The 17,327-nt window shown below is 50.9% G+C and overlaps 1 protein-coding gene across 10 annotated transcripts in view; it reads left to right on the top strand.

The window, feature by feature from the left end:
- The window catches only part of TMCC1 (transmembrane and coiled-coil domain family 1), a 101,667-nt gene that overhangs the window by 73,991 nt on the left and 10,349 nt on the right, over window positions 1–17,327 (top strand). For 7 of the 10 annotated variants that reach the window (XR_010072722.1, XM_063347631.1, XM_063347633.1 and 4 more), the window contains one exon: window positions 13,044–13,978. Coding sequence is in view for 9 of the 10 variants with exons in the window: in XM_063347631.1 (XP_063203701.1) it covers window positions 13,044–13,978 (935 nt within the window). In the remaining variant the exon portion in view is untranslated. Of the gene's footprint in view, window positions 1–795; window positions 832–3,554; window positions 3,705–12,127; window positions 12,277–13,043; window positions 13,979–17,327 lie in introns of those variants that run through there. The other 3 variants (XM_063347639.1, XM_063347635.1, XM_063347636.1) reach the window with 3 other exon arrangements.

Here is a 17,327-nt window from a genome sequence, read left to right on the forward strand (position 1 = left end):
CATATTTGTCAGCATGCAGATTTCCCCAGCTATATGGATCTAGCCCCTATTGTATTTGTCCCTAAACTTCTTGGTTTTAAGCGGTGTTGGAAAGAGCTCTCATCTTGTTGTAGGGGTCATATGAGCATCTAATCTCCGTAAGTTTTTAAGCTGCATCAAAGCTCATTTGCCCTTTCCCCCCCCCCCCCCCCCCCCCCGCCATCGCTCCTCTCTCCAGTTTTACTGAGTAACTCCAGGAGGACAGGCTGCAGAGTGCAGACACGCCAGCGGTCGCTGCATGTCCCTTGCTGCTGATGCAGTGGGGACTCACTGGCAGCAGCCAAGGGACGTCGCAGGGTGAGGGCCGGGCACGGCGTGGGTGCCAACTACCCGTCCCTCCCCACCGGAATCAGGGCTGTCTCCCTTCCTGAGGCTTCTTCTGTCCTCGGCTTGGACACCTGGAAACGTCTATGTCCCCCCGCCTTACCGAGGCTTGATCCCACCACCTGGCTTCTGCCGTGGTGGCCGACGGCTCCTGCGGCGCAGGGCGTCGGGGGGACGGGGCGAGGGCGCAGCGTGACGGGAGACTGGCGCCCGCTCATGGCGGGGCTGCAGCTTGCCAGGGCGGTTTGAATCCCGTTTGCCCGGAAGAGATGCTGTCGGTGCTCTTTTTACGATGTTTCTGTTTCTTTGTGGGTGTGGAAGTCTACGGTTTGCAGCACGGAACATCAGCGCACGGCTGCTGCGTTTTGGGAGTGTAACAAAACCTGCTGAAGAAAACATGCCTTCGATGCCTTCCTCTTCAATGAGGAGTGAAAGTGGTTCCTCTTAATGGAGGTGATACTCAGCCTGGTAGGTTGGTTTTGAGTTCATTGCCCTGTAAAGCTCGTGAAGGCTGTATGACTATATTAAGTAGGATAATGAGAATATTGTCATGGGTTTTCATGGGTTTGTTTGTTGCGTGATACGGTGAAATGATCTATCGGAATAGTAGTAGAAAATTCCTGTAGATTGAGGTAGGTTGTACCCAACACAAACTGCTTCCTAAATAAGGCTAATAGCATTCTGTGCAAGAAATTTCACTGCCCTTCCTGTTCAACTCTGTTAGATGGGATCTGCTATCATTAATAGGTAAAAGGTCTCTGAAATCTGGAAGTTTATCAGTTTAGTTAGTTTCTCAAGAATAAAATCTGCCATAAGAATGTAAAGCAGTTCCTTGAAAAAGTGAACTGTGACCCCTTTTTTTTAATTTCTTGTCATTGTGTTAGATTGCGATGCAAAATCTAGTCTGTGCCCTGAACTTGCTTAAATATAGAAATTGTTTCAGTTTCTGTATTTAGCCCGGACAGGTTTTTTTTAGCGAGATTTCTCACCAGACTCTTGCGACAGGGTGGATACTTTTGGCCTGGTTCTCGGCCTCTGGCTGGTGGAGGGCACAGCTGATACGGTCAGAAGTGACCTGGCAGACGTGCGGCGTTGGGCAATGCAGCGCCGCGCGCTCTCCTAAGACTCTCCTGCACGCCCTGGGCGAATGGCTGGTTTCAAAGTTTGTGCAGATGTGGGGTGGGATCCTCATGTGGCAGGGGTCAGCTACTGATACCAGCATTTCTTTTTAAAAGGCTTCTTTACAACTTTGCTGGATTGATTGAATTCTGTGTGCCGTTTGTTAGAGCAGTGCTCTCATGGTCAGGGAATCTCAAAATCATAATCTTCCCATAAGGTAATCAACTTTTAGAGACCCTCTTACCATTTAGCCCCGAGAATACCCACAGAGAAATGGCAACACACGTCAGTTGAATTAGATTTCCTGTAATTCCTGGTTTGTGCAGTCATTTTCATGGTAGTACGTAGCAGTGTTGAGTATCTGGTAATGGGTAAGCTCGGTTGTTTTCGTTTCCATCCATGCTCCATGCTCCCGGGGCCTCAGCCCAACGCACAGGGAGACCCCCCTGGCGCCCAGCTCCGCACCCGCCGGCACAGCCCCGCACCCGCCGGCACAGCCCCCTGCAGGGGGTGGCAGCTGCGGCCCCGCTGCAGAATCGCACCACGCGCTGTTGGGTTGCCAGCTCCCGCTTCCTTTCCCTTCACCCCTTGCCCTCCCTGTCCTGTTCTCTAACACCACAGCGTGCTTCTGTGGATGTCCCTTCTAATATCTCCACGCCAGCATGGCTGGTCTTCTGCATGAATCAGACTTTATTGTTCTTCTATGTAACGTTTTCATTCTCAATTCCTGTTCTAAATGCCCCTTACAATATACTTGTTCTCTCATCATAATGCTTTTCCAGAAATGCCATCTGACACACCAGTATAATTTAAGACAATGGGTTTTTTAGCTGTTTTTCCTCTAACGCTTGTTCCTACAGACACATTTTCAGGTTTTAATTCCTCTTTTTTCTCTTTTTTTCCAAATGAAAACTGAATTTTGTTCTTCGTGATATTTTTCTTCCACATTGCCTATGTTCTGAATCAGGGAAAATTTTTCTCTGTTACATTGATGAAATTTATATTTTATGAATTAACATTTTAGTGCAGAATTTCTTCATGTTACATGTACATTACTGCAAGTTAAGAGAATGATTTTAAAACAAATCTCCAACCTACCAAACCCAACGACTGTAATGTCTGTCAGAGCCCTAAGAGTCACCTGGCTCAAAAGGACAGACAAAGAGAGGACGTGGAAAGTTGTGTCCGTGTGTCCATGCCAGCTGCAGACGTGCCGCACGGCTAACGCAGCAGGACGCTTCTAAAAGCTCGTTTCCAATCTGTCGTTTTTGGCGGTTCCTGGTATTTTAGCCTTGGGAGCACTTTGCATGCTCTGAATTAACGGTTCTGCAGATCTCAAACTTAGGTTATGTATGGCTTGGCTTTGTGATCGTCTGTCCTGGGTGAGCGATAAATAATGTTTGTGCAAACAGGGGCTGTCGGTGGGAGCGGGGAGAAGAGCGAGGGGAGAAGCTGTGGGGTGAGGGTGGCTTTTCACCACGGGGCCTGTGAGTCGGGCTCGGTGGCGTGAGGGGCTGTGGGTCAGAGCGGTCGCACACGGGGTGATGAGACTTTGCTTTAGGTCTTTATGGCAGTAAAAGACCTTTTCTTTGAGCAGGTTGAGGGCAGTGGTGAGGAGGTGGTGAGGTTCTCGTGACAGCCGTGGTTAAAGTGCTGTTGCGGGCTCTGTTCTGCACTCGGGTCCTCCTGTGACAATTGCTTTCCAATTAGAGTTTCAGCCTTCGAGGAGATGACATTAATCTTCTGAAAATTGTATTTGGTGATTATTAAATAGCAGCGTTTTGGTGGTGCTATAAAGAGACCATCCAGTTCGTCGGTGGATTTGTGTCCTGCTGTGCCTCTTGGAATCTCCGTTTTCTATTCCGCTCGTCCCTCGCTGCCCGGCGCGCCGTGCTGAGGAGCGCCCGTGTCGCCGCGCTCGGGTGCCGGTACCCTGACCCCTCCTCGGGGTCACACGCAGCCGCAGACCGGCCGGCCGGGCCGCTCCCGCCGGGCAGCGCCGGGAGCCCCGTCCCGCGGGCCGGCCATGGCCGTGGCGGCGGCGGCGGCGGCGGCAGCAGCGCGGGCGGCCCCCGGCGGCCCCCGGGGCGGGGTAGGAGGGACCGGCGGGAGCGGCCCCGCCCGTGCCGGGGGCCGGGGCTGCCCGCGGGCGGGCGGGGATGTTGATGTGGTGCTGCTGTACCTGCGTGTGCTGCGAGAGGGACCTGTGCGAGCCCGCCAAGGTGAGGGGGCTGCCCGGCATCGCCGGTGCCCGCGGGTCACGTCTCCGGCGGGACGCGGCCCGGTTCGCGCCGTCAGGCCGGGAGACGTCGCATCTTCGCCCGGCGCTGCTGCTGAACTGCTGCGCTTGTCTTGATGTAGCTTTTCCTCGCTTCGGAAGCTGGGGAGTATGAGGAGGGCTCCTGTCTGAGTGAGTGTTGCAGTCGGTCAACAAAATAAACGCGGTGCTGCTGCTCTTGGGGGTTTTCTGTTGGTGCTGGTTTGGGGCTTGGCTTGTGCGATACAACGAACGGTGAAAGAAGGGGGCAGTAAATGCAGCCGCATGTCGGAGGCGTTTGGATTTGTAGCTTTCTAAATGTGACCCCATGGTTTGCTGTTTTAGCTGTGCAAAATGGATTTTCAGGAAGTAGTAAACAAACTGCAGAATCATATTTTTCCTCCAGGTAAAAAAAGAGTAAGAGCGTACTGCTTCCCGTGGAGTCGGTGACCTTCAGAAATGAATAAGTACTTTTCCTTGGTTTTGCTTAGCTGTGTAGCTGGGCATCGCCCTTTCACAAGTCTGAGTTAGCAGTAAGCTGTATTCCCCCTCCATTTATTAAATATTGAGAGACAGTAGGGGCTTTGACGCTCTGATCTGCGACGCAAATTTCAGTTGTTGCAGTTAGCTCTCCAGTGCAGTGTGGCTCTAATGTTTGGAGAAAAAAGAAATACAGGATCCAGACCTTTTTTTGCTGTTTGCCTTTGCCGTAGATGAATGTTTGTCTAGGATTTGATATCATCTGCAGAAGATGTGGCTGAGAAATTGCATAGTGTTACTGTTGTGTTTGAAGTATGTATGTCTAATCACATTTATTTAATAGACTCATTATTTTCCTTCAGGAAGATCTGGATGTCCTGTGCTGGGGCGTGTGTTTTTTCTCACTGCATCCATTAGTCTCCATAATAAAAGTGACACACAGGTGGCTATTGGGAACAGCGCTGTCAGAGATGCGGAGTTGAAGTGGCACAGACCGCCGAGGTAGAGGGCAGCAAAGAAGCTGGGGTGGGGTGGTGGTGGTGTGTGGAATTTATATCCCACATTCCAGGTTGGTAGGTCTGCATACTTTGCTTCTGGGCATGTGTAACATCAGGCCATCACCGCTGGCGAGCGGGAGGAGTAGTGAGAGTAGGATGCCGTGTTCTGGGCTCTAAGTGAGGTCTCTGTTCTGCTCACAGGGTGGCCTGCCTGAGCTTTTCACGTTGAGTTGTGGAGATGCTGCTGCGGTAAGATTCGTCTCTACGTGGAGTTCTAGATGAGGCTTCTCGCTTTTTACAAGAATATTGAAAACAACATAGTGATTTCAGCATTCAGTTAATTCAGTGTTTGCTATGGATTTCTAGACAAGTGCCCTGTTGCCTTACTCTGCTGGGTGTTCGTCACCCCTTGAACGCACCTTTCTCTGGTGTCTCATGGTTTAGTGTTTTCCTCTCCCCGGTTTCCAAAGGCTCGTGCCGTGTGTGTGCAGCCCCAGAGCCTGTGGGTCTCCTGCTCTAGTGACACCCCTTGCTCCCCCTGCCCCTTCACCAGTCAGTTTGCACTTGGAACTCTCTCATGGTTTAATGGGTGCTAATGTGGGAGCACGTGGAGCTAAACAACAAGCTACGTTTGAACAGGAATCTCTGAAGCCAGCTCTATTGCATGGCTTTCTGGCGAAGTGTCATATTAGCTGATGTACTATGTCCATGTTATATTAGAAAGGCTTTAAATGCGGGAACAATAAGTCAAGAAATGCTATACAGGAATGACAAAGAAATATGTTCACAGGAAACATGAACTCTGCTGTTCTGAAATATTTATCTTTTCGTATAAACTGTTGATAGGAGCAACTCCGAAATACTGCTTCCAGGATGAATTTTGCTTCCAGTCAGTCACACTCTGTGTTGTACCTGCAGGAAATACTACAACTGAAAATAAATAAAAAGAAATTAAATAAGCATAAAAGTGCCGTAGTTGTGCTCATGTGCAGGAGCCCTTCAGACTAAATACTTGGAAATGACTCGCATGTTAAACTTCAACAGAGAAAAATCTCCCAAAAAGGGGGAGAAGTCCTTGCTCTCGCATGTGGCTGTTCTGTGGGGAGAGATCACGCAGAGACGTTTGTCCTCCCAGACTCCAGACCCAGTTTGCTCCATTGCTTTGCAAGTCAAATTTAACTTGCAATCTGAAAATTAAACCGTGTTCCTTACAAATGAATATGTAAGGTCTAATAATAATCTGTATTTATCAGATAGCAGCTTGAAGCATAAAAAAACTCCCAAGCTGCTCCCTGGGAAGTGTTAACAATCATTTTGTGCTTAAGGTAATGAGACGTGATTCAGACATACTGGGGGAATCAAAATGAGGTGGTTTTTTTAAACAAAAACAAAACCAAAAAAGACCTTTCATTTTATGTGGTCACTTTCTGATAAAAGCTTGTATAAACTTGTTTCCAAATCCACCCTCTCCTCCCAGTTCCTATACTTAATTTTTGTTCAGCTTTACCTCATTTCCTATCCTCATTATTGTGACTTCTGGCCCGATTGGCAGTCCCCCCTTGATTAAAAATCTGCAGCTGCTAAAATAAACATCCGTGAATGTTATTTTGGCCGTATCTTTTGCTGTGTCATCCTTTTTCACCTCAAAAATCAAGTTACTGCAAGCTCTTGGGTGTAGTTCAGTTCTTCCCTGTTTTTCCATTCAGATTGTTTTACTCATTCCCTTGGACTTGCCTTGCCCGTAATGTTGGTGTCAGTGCCCTGTTTATCCGACCAGCACTGATTATTTTCTTCTTGACTTCTCTGTAGCTTTGGAAAACCGTTACTGAATCAAACCACTGAGCCTTACTCTTGTGCATTCAAAAATACCTTTTCTCAAGATTTCAGAGGTTTGAGGTCAAGAAGGTAAGGTCTGTGGTGGCAGTTGGGTTTTTAAAAAAGGAGCCAGAGCTGACACCCTCAGGGAGACGTCGCACGGTGCTGCGTCAGTCCCCTGCAGCAGCTGGTGCCCGGTGCTGCCCGAGGGACCGGCCTGGTGGCCCGTGCCTTCCCCCCACCGCTGCCAGCGCTCGGTGATGCCCATGGGTGGGCAAGGTGTGACTCTGACGGGTGGTTGCCCCGGACTCGGTCGGTCAAGGGCAGCGTTTCCCTCCCCGCAGTGCCCGGGCAGGGTGTTCGATCTGGGAGCTCTGCCGGGCTGGAGGCACCGTGATCGGCCATCACACCATGCGAACAGGGGCTGTCCCAGAGCTCCCTCGGCAGCAGGTGACGATGGTGGGGACGGATCCACGTGCGGTCCTTTCTGATACAGCAAGGACGTCGTCACGTGGCAGCAGCATCTTCCACCCTGCCTGCACGCCCGGTTCTGGCTTGGCAGAGGTGCCGTGAGCGCACACGTGCTGCAGGCGTCGTCACTCACCGCTGTTTAACTGCTGTGAGTAAGGCGTGAAGCCATTTCCTCCTGGTGTTACCAGTGGCGGTTCCTTGCCCCAGCTGTGATCTTAGGCAGGCAAAGGGACTGTACTGGAATTTTTTCTTGTATTTTTTTCAGGGTCATTTTTCATTTTTGTTTTTGCACAGTGGGGTGTTTGCCATAACCAGGCTGATCTTCCTGACGGTTTGAGGGTTAATTGCCCACAGGCAAAGATGGTTTCTTTTGGAAACCCAAATTATAACCTAACGCATGAGCTAGCTCTACTATGAAAAACACGCAGCAAGACTTCCTTGAGGTGTCCATCTGTTTGTGTGCTTCCCTGAGCCAGGTCTGGTTCTGGGTTGGATTTAGGAGCGAACAGGGACAGCTCAAACAGTTGCTGGCAGCGATGACCAGCAGCTTCCGAGGGTGAGTGCCTGGAAGCCTGTTAAAATGCAAAGCTGCTGTAGTTTCTGAAGATACAATTGGGCAATAACATTTTTGCAGGATGCCTGCACAGTGTGTCTTGAGGAATCACACTGGACCTGTTCTTTGTTTTTTCTTCTGTATCTTCTTGTCAGTAAAGCCAAGGCCTGTGTTTCGTAGCCAGGAGCATCTACGAGCGCTGGGCACTGCTGAGGGGGGTTCCAAAGTGAATCCACAGGGGAGCAGAGGGTTGTGTTTCCAGAGATGGTTCAGTGCAGCAGTAGTTGTATCTTCTCTCTGTACTTAATTGAGGTGAATGAACAGAAATCTTCTCCTTTACATATGCTGTTACGCAGGATTTGCGATGATACAAACATGCAATTTGAAATAAGTAGTGAGCCAAAGAGTTGGTAGTAGCCAATGTGTGGCAGCGTTGCAGCAGTCAGATGAAAAGGGTTACAGGTCCAAATTTTTATTACAGAGATATCCACAAATGTAATATGTGGGTATGGAATTGCTATTCCTGGAGATACTCAAAAGCCGCCTGGACATGGTCCTGGAGGGGTGGCCCTGCCTGAGCAGGGGGTTGGACCAGATGACCTCCAGAGGTCCCTGCCAGCCTCAGCCAGTCTGTGATTCTGTGACATCCTTTCAAAAGCAAAGCATTAGAAAAAGCGCTCTCAACTGTAGGTCATAAATAGCTTATTGCATCACCCAGGTGGGTCACCAGAGTAATTTGTATTACCTTTTTTGTTTACTTTGTTTTGCAATATGCTGTATCCGTATCGGGTGCAGCAGGGACACTACACGCTGGCTGCTCGCGGGACGGTTGGGTTGATACCACCCTGACTCAGCTGTTTATAGAATCACGTGCTGCAGGTGTCACGCAGGGAGGTGACTTCTGGCTGTCGATTGCATTTAATTGAATACGTTGAAGGTACCTCACAGTAACTCGTGGTATTTAAATATCTCTCCGTTGTACCGCACGGGGATTCTGTGCATGGCTTCCTACAAACATGCGTACAGACGTGCATTTAGGTGGTTCAATGCAGATTTGTAATGATAATGAGGCCTAATGGCCTCAGTACATTTTTTGCACTGTACAAATACCGAAGTAGAAAGAAATGAGGAAAAAATGCAGGGTCAAATGAGAAATTACAGTGTAATTACAAGCCACTGAGATTAACAGCCTTGTCCCTGTATCGAGACTTCTGGTTTTTTTACAGCCGTAGGGTCGGGTTCTCAGTTTCATACCTCTTAAAAAGACAGCACAGAATTCTGCGTCCAGCTGAAAGGGTAAGGAGACTGGAGGGAAGTGAAAAGTAATTACCTATATCGAGCATTCTGTTAATAGGGGTGTTCTGGGCATACAAAGAACAAGCACCCAGGCCCTCACTTCGTGGCTGGGATCAGAGAGGGCCCTCCATGCTCCCCCGTGTCACCGTGGCCTGGCGAGGTGCCGGTCAGCGGGTCCCAGCCTGGTGGGGTCCGACACGGGCCTGTGGGCGCCGTCACTGCAGACCTGGCCGGGCACGAAGGATGTGCTTTTACTCTCCCCTTGATTTTTTCATTCCCTATAGGTGTTAATTAGAGATCTTATTTATTAATGAGCTGTCTTGTGTCTGTCCTCGGAGGCTGCAGGTCTCCACCCCGGTGCGTGCCGGAGGCAGGGGACCATCTGTCCGTGCCAGGCGAGTGGCCGCCAAGCGGCCATGCTGTCCCCGCACCAGCCGTGGCTAATGACGCTGCTAATGAGGCACATTTCCAAACAGGAAGTCTGAAACCTATGATTTTCTGTGAGTCTCCTGGATTTTTCTGCTCTTATCACTGTGCTGCCTTTAGCACAGTGGGGAAAAGGAACAAAACAACCTCTGAATTTTTGGGGCTGAGTTCTGGCTGCTCCCGGTTGCCCGTGGGGAGGAGCAGGAGGTGACTGACCCACGGCTGGGCCACGGCTACCTGCTGCCGGGGCTGCTCGCCGCAGCTCTCATCCTCAGCTCCCCTCTCTCACCTTGCCCGGTGTGTTTTATTCCAAGTAACATGATGCTCCTCAGGCACGTTTTTAAAACTCCAGGTAAGGGCGGTGGAAGCAGCTGAGCGATCTCCATGCAGCAGACTGGCTCCGAATTCTGCCGCTTGCCTAAGCCAGCTGCCCTCATTGCTTGAAAAAACAACTGGTGGTCTTGGTGGATGGTCTCTGGTATGTGCGTCCACTGCAGTCATTTTTTTAAAGAAGGGTGAAACACCTTCGGAGGAACCGTCGTGCTTAGTCTTCAGCAACACCAGGCAAAATCATAGCTTCTCTTTGGGCTGTGTGTTGCAGAACAGGTACATAGGAAAACTTTTAAAGCAAGAAAAGCCTGACAGCGTTAGAAGTGCTAGGGATTTGGTAAGATCTTGAGGGGGAGAAAGCAGAAGGTCCTCACCTGATTTCATTGGACTCATGGCACAGGCCAGGGCACTTCTCAGCGCAGCGGCTGGTGGGCGGCCATGCAGGTCCACCCCATCTGGACTGGGTCAATAGACTGGAAAATTGTATTGCAAGGAGACGGACTAACTGAATTGTAATCCCTATTTTTATACCAACATTGACCATTACAGTATTTCAATTACCAGCATCGTTTCAGGACAGATTGCCAGTCATCTTAAATCAATAATATGGCACCAGCATTTCCCAGTGTTCTGAGGGACCCGGTTTGTGCTGAGTCTGCCCTTTCTAAAGCCTCGTCGATATGGACAAAGTGCTTAAATTATCTCAGTTCTGTTCCAGAATAGCACTTCGTACAGCCGTTTGCCTTTTTAATTGGAAAAACCCCTTCTTGTTATTCCAGGATAATATCCACACAGCTGGTGATTCTCAAGTAATAATCCCAACATGATTGATCCTACTCTAGCTGTTCTGGTTTATTTTCTGTCACATGTATAGGAAGATAACCCAAGGAGACATGCTGAAGTTGATTAACTTTAAAAGAGAGGAAGAGAAAGTTTCTACAAATTTTTTCTCTCACAAAACTTATGTCTGAGAGGAAGAGTGTGCTATTAGTATAATTTATATGAATTACACACACACGCACATGAGACACAACTGGGAGTAAGTTAAGCCAATAGAAACTCTTTATTGCAAAGTGCTGAAATGTGCAGATTTCAGCTCGGAGCCGACGGGTGCCGTGGCAGAGCTGGCAGCCCAGCAGTTTGGTACTGGGTCAGCCCTGCTTGCGCTCAGCTTTTCACTGTCCAGGTACAACAATATTTATTTATGAAAAAAAAAATAATCAGTTATTTCAAATTACTTTCATCTCTCTTTTTTTCATCTGCCCTTAATATTAGAATTTCCTTCCTCTTGAGTAGGTACAGATCGTTACAAATGGACTGATGGGGTACTTTTTGAGAAGCCAGCTTGTTTTGTAAGGCAATTAAGAGGAGTAATAAGATTGTGTCAGTGTGCTGAATAGAAAAGCCTGCGCTGTGGTGCTGGAGGGATTAGGGCAGGCTGGGGAAGCGGTGAACCGAGCTGCGAGCTGTTGGCAGGGAGGAGCTGGGCAGGAACGTCCTGGAGCCGTGCCCTGCGCACGCAGGACCTTCCAGACTGTACAAAGAAATCAGATCAGTGGCAATCCTGGGAAAATCTTAATGAAATTACAAATTCCAAGAAGAGGTATTTTTCCAACAGTGTACTTACTCCAGTGTACTACCATTACTACTACTACTACGTCTCTAGAGCTGAAGGATGGGATATTCTCTGTGCAGTACCAATTTCATGCATATTGTTGGTCCCACTGATTAATACGAATTCTCGGCACTAATTTTCCATTAATCTATCCAGAGATCAGGGTTTCTACAACTAAACCTGCTTAAGAAAGTAGTTGATATTTCTGCAGTCACTACAGACTGAAAATTGATAGTCTGTGGTTTCCAGCAACTGAACTCCTCTGGAAAATGAATGGGTTGAGTTTTCCATGTGTCTCATTGTTTTTCCTCTTGGTGTGACAGCGCAGAGAACCTCGCTGTAAGGCTGCGGACAGGAGCCTTGCTGACCCTGCTTGGCGCCGGCCGGTGCTGCCTCTCCCGCGGGGCCTGAGTTGTGTGGCGATAAATCATAAATACAGAATATTGAAACCAGAGAGAGGGAGGGATTAACTCCGATAGCGTTTTTTGGTTTGTAAAGTGTGTATTCACGAGAGAAGCGTGGAAGGGGTGTTCTGCGTTGGGGTGAGCCATGCGTGAGCTGGTAGCTGTTGAAGTAGGATCCCCTGGGGCGTTGCCCGGCGCCCGCATCCCGCCGCTGGGTGCTGCGGGGGAACGGGAGCCCCTTCACCCAGCGCTTCTGCGGGCGCCGGGCTGGGTTTGCGTGGCTTGAAAGCAACAACAAACAACAACAACAACAGGGGTTTTGGGTTGTTTTTTTGTCCATGGTCCCCAGCGTCGTTCTTAGACGTCACCTTTCAGAACGCTGCCGGACATCACCGCGCGGGGCGGTGGCGGGCGGAGCGGCCGGGCGCTGCCCGCCTCTCGCCGCCCCCGGCTCTGCCCCGCCGCCGCTCCGGGGCGCGCGGCCGCCCGTCCCTCCCACGGTGGGGCGTGTCCGGGGCGTGTCCGGGCGCAGCCCGCCCCCGGGGGGCGCGGCGGGCGCAGGTAGGGCGCGGCGGCGGCGGCGGGGCCATGCGGGCGGCGCGGCCGGAGCCATGCACTGGGAGCGGGCGCTGCTGCTCCGCCGGGCCAAGGTAGCGCGGGGCCGGGGGTGTCCCCTGCACGGGCGGTCGCCGGGCCGGGCCAGGCTGGGGGGGGGGACGACGACGTGTGGCGGTGTCACCGGGCCCGTCCTGCCGCCAGCCGCGGCGAGGTCCGCGCCGGAGTGAGCGTTCCGCGGTTCGTCCCCGCTGAAATGGCGTTTTACTGTTCTTGGGCTAAAAAAGGGGTTTGTGCTTCGGAAGCCGGTGCCTCCCCCGGCCCGGGCAGGGCTCCCGCAGCCGCGGGGCGGGCACAGGGCTCCCGGCCTCCTCTGGAGCACCGACCTTAGCACATCCCCTGTGTTCCGATGAGTTTCGTTATCGCTCGCTTTCGTACGAGCAGACGGAGCACTGGGAGTAACTCGATTCCAGAGTACTTGATCCGTGTGGCTTTTCCTCTTTCCCAGTCACCTTCTCTGGCTCACTCCCTAGCTGATGGAGCTACTGGTCTTACACCAAAACTCCCCAGAACTCAGCCTGCTGAACTGGGGTGCCCTGTCTTGCTTTGTGCTTGAGGCTTTGGTTGTTTGAGGCCATTAAGTTGGCTTAAGTACGTGGGGTTTTGCTTTTTTCTCAGCTTTTACTAGATGTCTGTAAAGCACATGGAGCTCTGTTGATTGGTACCGTACCCTGGCCAGCTGGAAAAAGGTGCAGTTTGCAGAATTACATCCACTTGTCGAGTTGGTTGGCGCAAGGAAGGAAAGTTTTTGTATTAGTGAAGCTGGTGATCAGCACTTACGTTTCTTTCTCTCCCTGCCCAGATCGAGCGATTGGAAGTCAGCAGCCTCGCGCAGACCTCCAGTGCAGTGGCCTCGAGCACCGATGGCAGCATCAACGCGGACTCTGTTGATGGGACCCCAGATCCCCAGCGGACAAAAGTGGCTATCACACACCTGCAACAGAAGATACTGAAGTTGACCGAGCAGATCAAAATCGAACAAACGGCCCGTGATGACAACGTGGCAGAGTACCTGAAACTGGCCAACAATGCAGACAAGCAACAGAGCGCCCGCATTAAGCAAGTGTTTGAGAAGAAAAATCAAAAGTCAGCCCAGACCATCTTGCAGCTGCAGAAGAAACTAGAACATTACCATCGAAAACTGCGAGAGATTGAGCAGAATGGGATCCCTCGGCAGCCAAAGGATGTCTTCAGGGATATGCATCAGGGTTTGAAAGATGTTGGAGCAAAAGTCACTGGCTTCAGTGAGGGAGTAGTCGACAGCGTAAAAGGTGGGCTTTCCAGTTTCTCCCAAGCCACCCATTCAGCAGCAGGAGCTGTGGTTTCCAAACCCCGGGAGATTGCTTCCCTCATAAGGAACAAGTTTGGGAGCGCAGACAACATTGCCAATCTGAAAGACTCCTTAGAAGAAGGCCAGGAAGATGGGACGGGAGGCAAGGCTCTAGGTGTTATTCAGAACTTTCAGTCGAGCCCAAAATATGGCAGTGAAGAGGATTGCTCCAGTGCCACGTCGGGCTCAGTGGGAGCCAACAGCACAACAGGGGGCCCTGTGGGAGCTTCTAGCTCCAAAACAAACACTCTGGATATGCAGAGCTCAGGGTTTGATGCAATACTGCATGAGATTCAAGAAATTCGAGAGACACAGGCAAGACTGGAAGAATCATTTGAGGACCTTAAGGTTCGCTATCAGAGGGATTACTCATTAATAATGCAGACTCTGCAGGAGGAGCGGTACAGGTACGTACTTTTGTACTTTGTTTCAGAATTCAATACTGTGGGTTGCAGAGCACCGGAGTCCGGGATAGTACAATTCAGCAGCTGTTCCCAGCAGCCTGATTCAGATGGGAGGTTCTGCTGTCTTCTCATGATTTCGCCCTCCCAGCGTTTGTCTTTTTGGTATCTATTGTTATCTTGCTGCTCATCTCCCTTTCTGTACAAGAAAGAAATAGCAAGGAAAATGGCTTATTTCATAGTGTTTCCAAGATAAAAAGTCAAGACAAACAGGTTTAGAAAGGTGTCCCCAAAAGACCAGGAGTACACTGATGCAGTTACTGTTATCCAGACAGTGCTTTGCCCTCCAAAATCCTGCAAAGGTTTGGGTCAAGGCAAGAGACAGGGCACTAGATGTGGACAGTATTCTGACGCTGCCTTCTCCGGCACTCAGACCCATGTCTGCCAGAGAAAGAAATATGCAGCTTTCTCAGGGCTCTCCAAAAAGACATGATCTTGCCCCTCTGCCAAAACTAGGATATCCCTTTCCCTTTTCCGCTCAGCCCCGCAGTGGCAGGGTTCAATGAAATGAAGTTAAATTAAATGCCAGATATTGGCAGTGCCCTTGTCATGTAAGTCCTGTGGCTCTGGAAGTGGGTAGCCCATGTTTCCATCAGCCTTCCTGGAAGGAGTGGAAGGGCGGAGGAGTAGCTGCAGTACTGCCAGCTCCTGCTGAGGCCGCAGGGGAGAGGTGACAGCATAGTATGACAGCCACCTCCTCCCACCACCCTGGGGCTGCCCCCACGTCCCCCGGGAAAGCAACCCATGAGAGGCGCTGAGGGAACCTTCCCTGGGAGAGAGCTCTCAGCAGCCTGCCCTGACCTGTCCAGCAGTGTCTGGTGTCCCCGTCCTCCCCGTCACACGCTGGGAGCAAGGGCTTGTTCCCTGGCTCCAGAGGGAAGAGTTACCAGCTGCCCTTTAGCCGCTCAGGGCACGGCAGTCTAAATAAAACTCTTAAACTGTGCTTTTTTAACTTTAAATAACAAACGTAAGGAGCCGAACTCCTCGTTCTGATGGAGGATGGCAGGCTCTTGTAATGAGGCTGCTTGTGGCCTTGGTCACGTCAGCCATGTGAAGCACAACCCTGAGCTCGGCAGAGCTGCCGGCGTAGGGACCGGCTGTCTGAGGCACCGCTTGCTGCAGTGGTTTGCACAGAGCGGCATGCAGGTGCCCTACAGCTCTTCAGACATGCTGGTGCCAGGTCATTGGAAAAACATTTGGAAAGGCTTAGCCTGCTAGGAACTGGTAGAGACAGCAAGCTTTCTGTGTGCTTTGCAAAGCTTGGGCAGACAAAGCCAGGCCAGCGCCACTCTCTAGTCCTGCTTTGCAACAATCAGCGATTTGACTGAAACCGGCGCCCAGCACAGCAACTTTGGTTCCTGGTGCCTCATTGTCATGAATTCACATAACGAAGCGATGCGGAGTCTGGTCTTCCGCTCCCCAGCAGAGAGGGGTCCTGTTGTCTGCTGCTGTGTGGGTTGTTGTTTCACAGGCACAGCGGCGGCCATTCACGGTGGAACGCTGTATGCAAGCACAGCACAGCTGAAGGGGCAGCCTGAAAGTACAATAGAGGACCGTGGGGACTGATGGATGTTGTCAGCTGAAGTGTCTAGTTATTCCCTGAAACCATTTATCAAGGTTCACATTAGCTCCTCATGCTGGTGCAGTGCGAAGTCCTATCTGTCAGGTGCTGTCAACGTTCCCCGAGCGCCCAGAGCCTAACCGCTAGCCAAGGCAGCCTGCAGTGAAAAGCTCCCGGGAGAATCTCTATTTGACCGATAAGTGCTTGAAAAGATAGTAATTTAGACCTGCTATTTGGAATGTTGATGCAAATTAATTAAAGGTGTGACCTTTACAAAGGAGCAGTTACACCACATGCAGTGCCCCTGTCTCTGTAGGCTTTCTGGGGTGAGCCGGTAACTGCACTGTCTGCAAAGAGCTCGTGGGCTAATCACAGATTAGTGCCTTATTGTACAAATCTAGATTCTTGTTGGATATTTTTTGTATTTTAAAACATCGTGAAGATAAAAGCCAACATCACCCTGAGAACAGGAGGGTTATGTGATGTGCGCGCGGGTAGAGAGGGCCAGCACCTCTTCCCCTGGCTGGGAACCCCTCTCCTTCCTCTGTGCTCTTCAGGAAAACGATGGGAATGGAGGCTGTGGTTTGGAGCTGGGAGGCTGGGGATTCAAATTAATCATAACTTGCTTTAAAAGCTATAAATACCGCATAACTTTGCTCTATTTCTGGGAAGCTTTTGAAAACAAGCACTGAGTTCACTTAGAGCTTAAAATATGAAGTATTTTGGAGAAGTCTTTGCTCATAGAGCAGCATTGAGTGTGTCTGTTGTACCTGGAAGCTGGAACAAAGCAGGTGCCGTGACATGTTCTCACCTGATCTTTGCCCCTTCCCTCTTTCTTAGATGTTCTCCTTTTTTGCAGCTTCTGATCTTTTTTTCTTCCATGTTGGTGCAGTTTCTGTTTTACCAGCCGTGTCTTCCCTCGCAGGTTTTCCATCACCTCCTCCATCTCCTCCCTCCCTCTCCCTGTGTCCAGACCTTGCCTATCTATCCACGTAGGTGCCGGTGTGGGCTGCGGGGCGGGGGCTGGCTGGTGCGGTTGCTCCGGTTCTGCTGCCGGCACTGCGGGCAGTGGCGGTGCTGCGGTGCCCGGCGCTGTGGGGTGGGCAGTGGCGGTGCGGGCAGTGACGGTGCTGTGGTAGCGGCTGGCAGCACGTGCCGGTCCGAGCTCCATGCCGTGCCACCGGGGCTGACTCATCCAGGAAGGAAGATTCTGGCGGCGCCTTGGCCTCATTGTGTTTTCTTCTGCACCGGGAGCGGGCGCCCAAATAGCCTCTGCTTATCTCATCGGCTGGAAGGTGGCGGTTGTTTACTGATAGGAGTGGGGACTTTCTGTGCTATCGAGACTGAAATAAAGTTCCTGCTGAGTATTTTCATCTTGCGTGTCCCTTTAGGAACCTGTTTGTACACGGTGAAATCATGAGCTCACATACTTGGCGTGTGGCCAGTCCGAGGGTTTGGGTTTCTTCCCAAGCCCGGCATCCTTGGAAAGGGCATTGAGGTCTCCCACGTTCCTGTCAGGAGAAATCCGTCGGCTGGAACGCTGGACGCTGGTGCTTTCATTTACCTGATTTTTGCTGGAGTCTTGGACTCCACTCTGTTCTTATGATTGATTATAAAGCAGACCAAACGCGGTGAAGCTGTGAGGTGCGAAGGGCTGCAGAGGCCGCTCTGGAGCGTGGGGGGTCGAGGGGGCCCTGGCCCAGCTGTGGGAGCGTGGGAACGTGCTGCAAAGCT

The sequence above is a fragment of the Chroicocephalus ridibundus genome, chromosome 10, assembly GCF_963924245.1.
Source record: "Chroicocephalus ridibundus chromosome 10, bChrRid1.1, whole genome shotgun sequence".
NCBI lineage: Eukaryota > Metazoa > Chordata > Aves > Charadriiformes > Laridae > Chroicocephalus > Chroicocephalus ridibundus.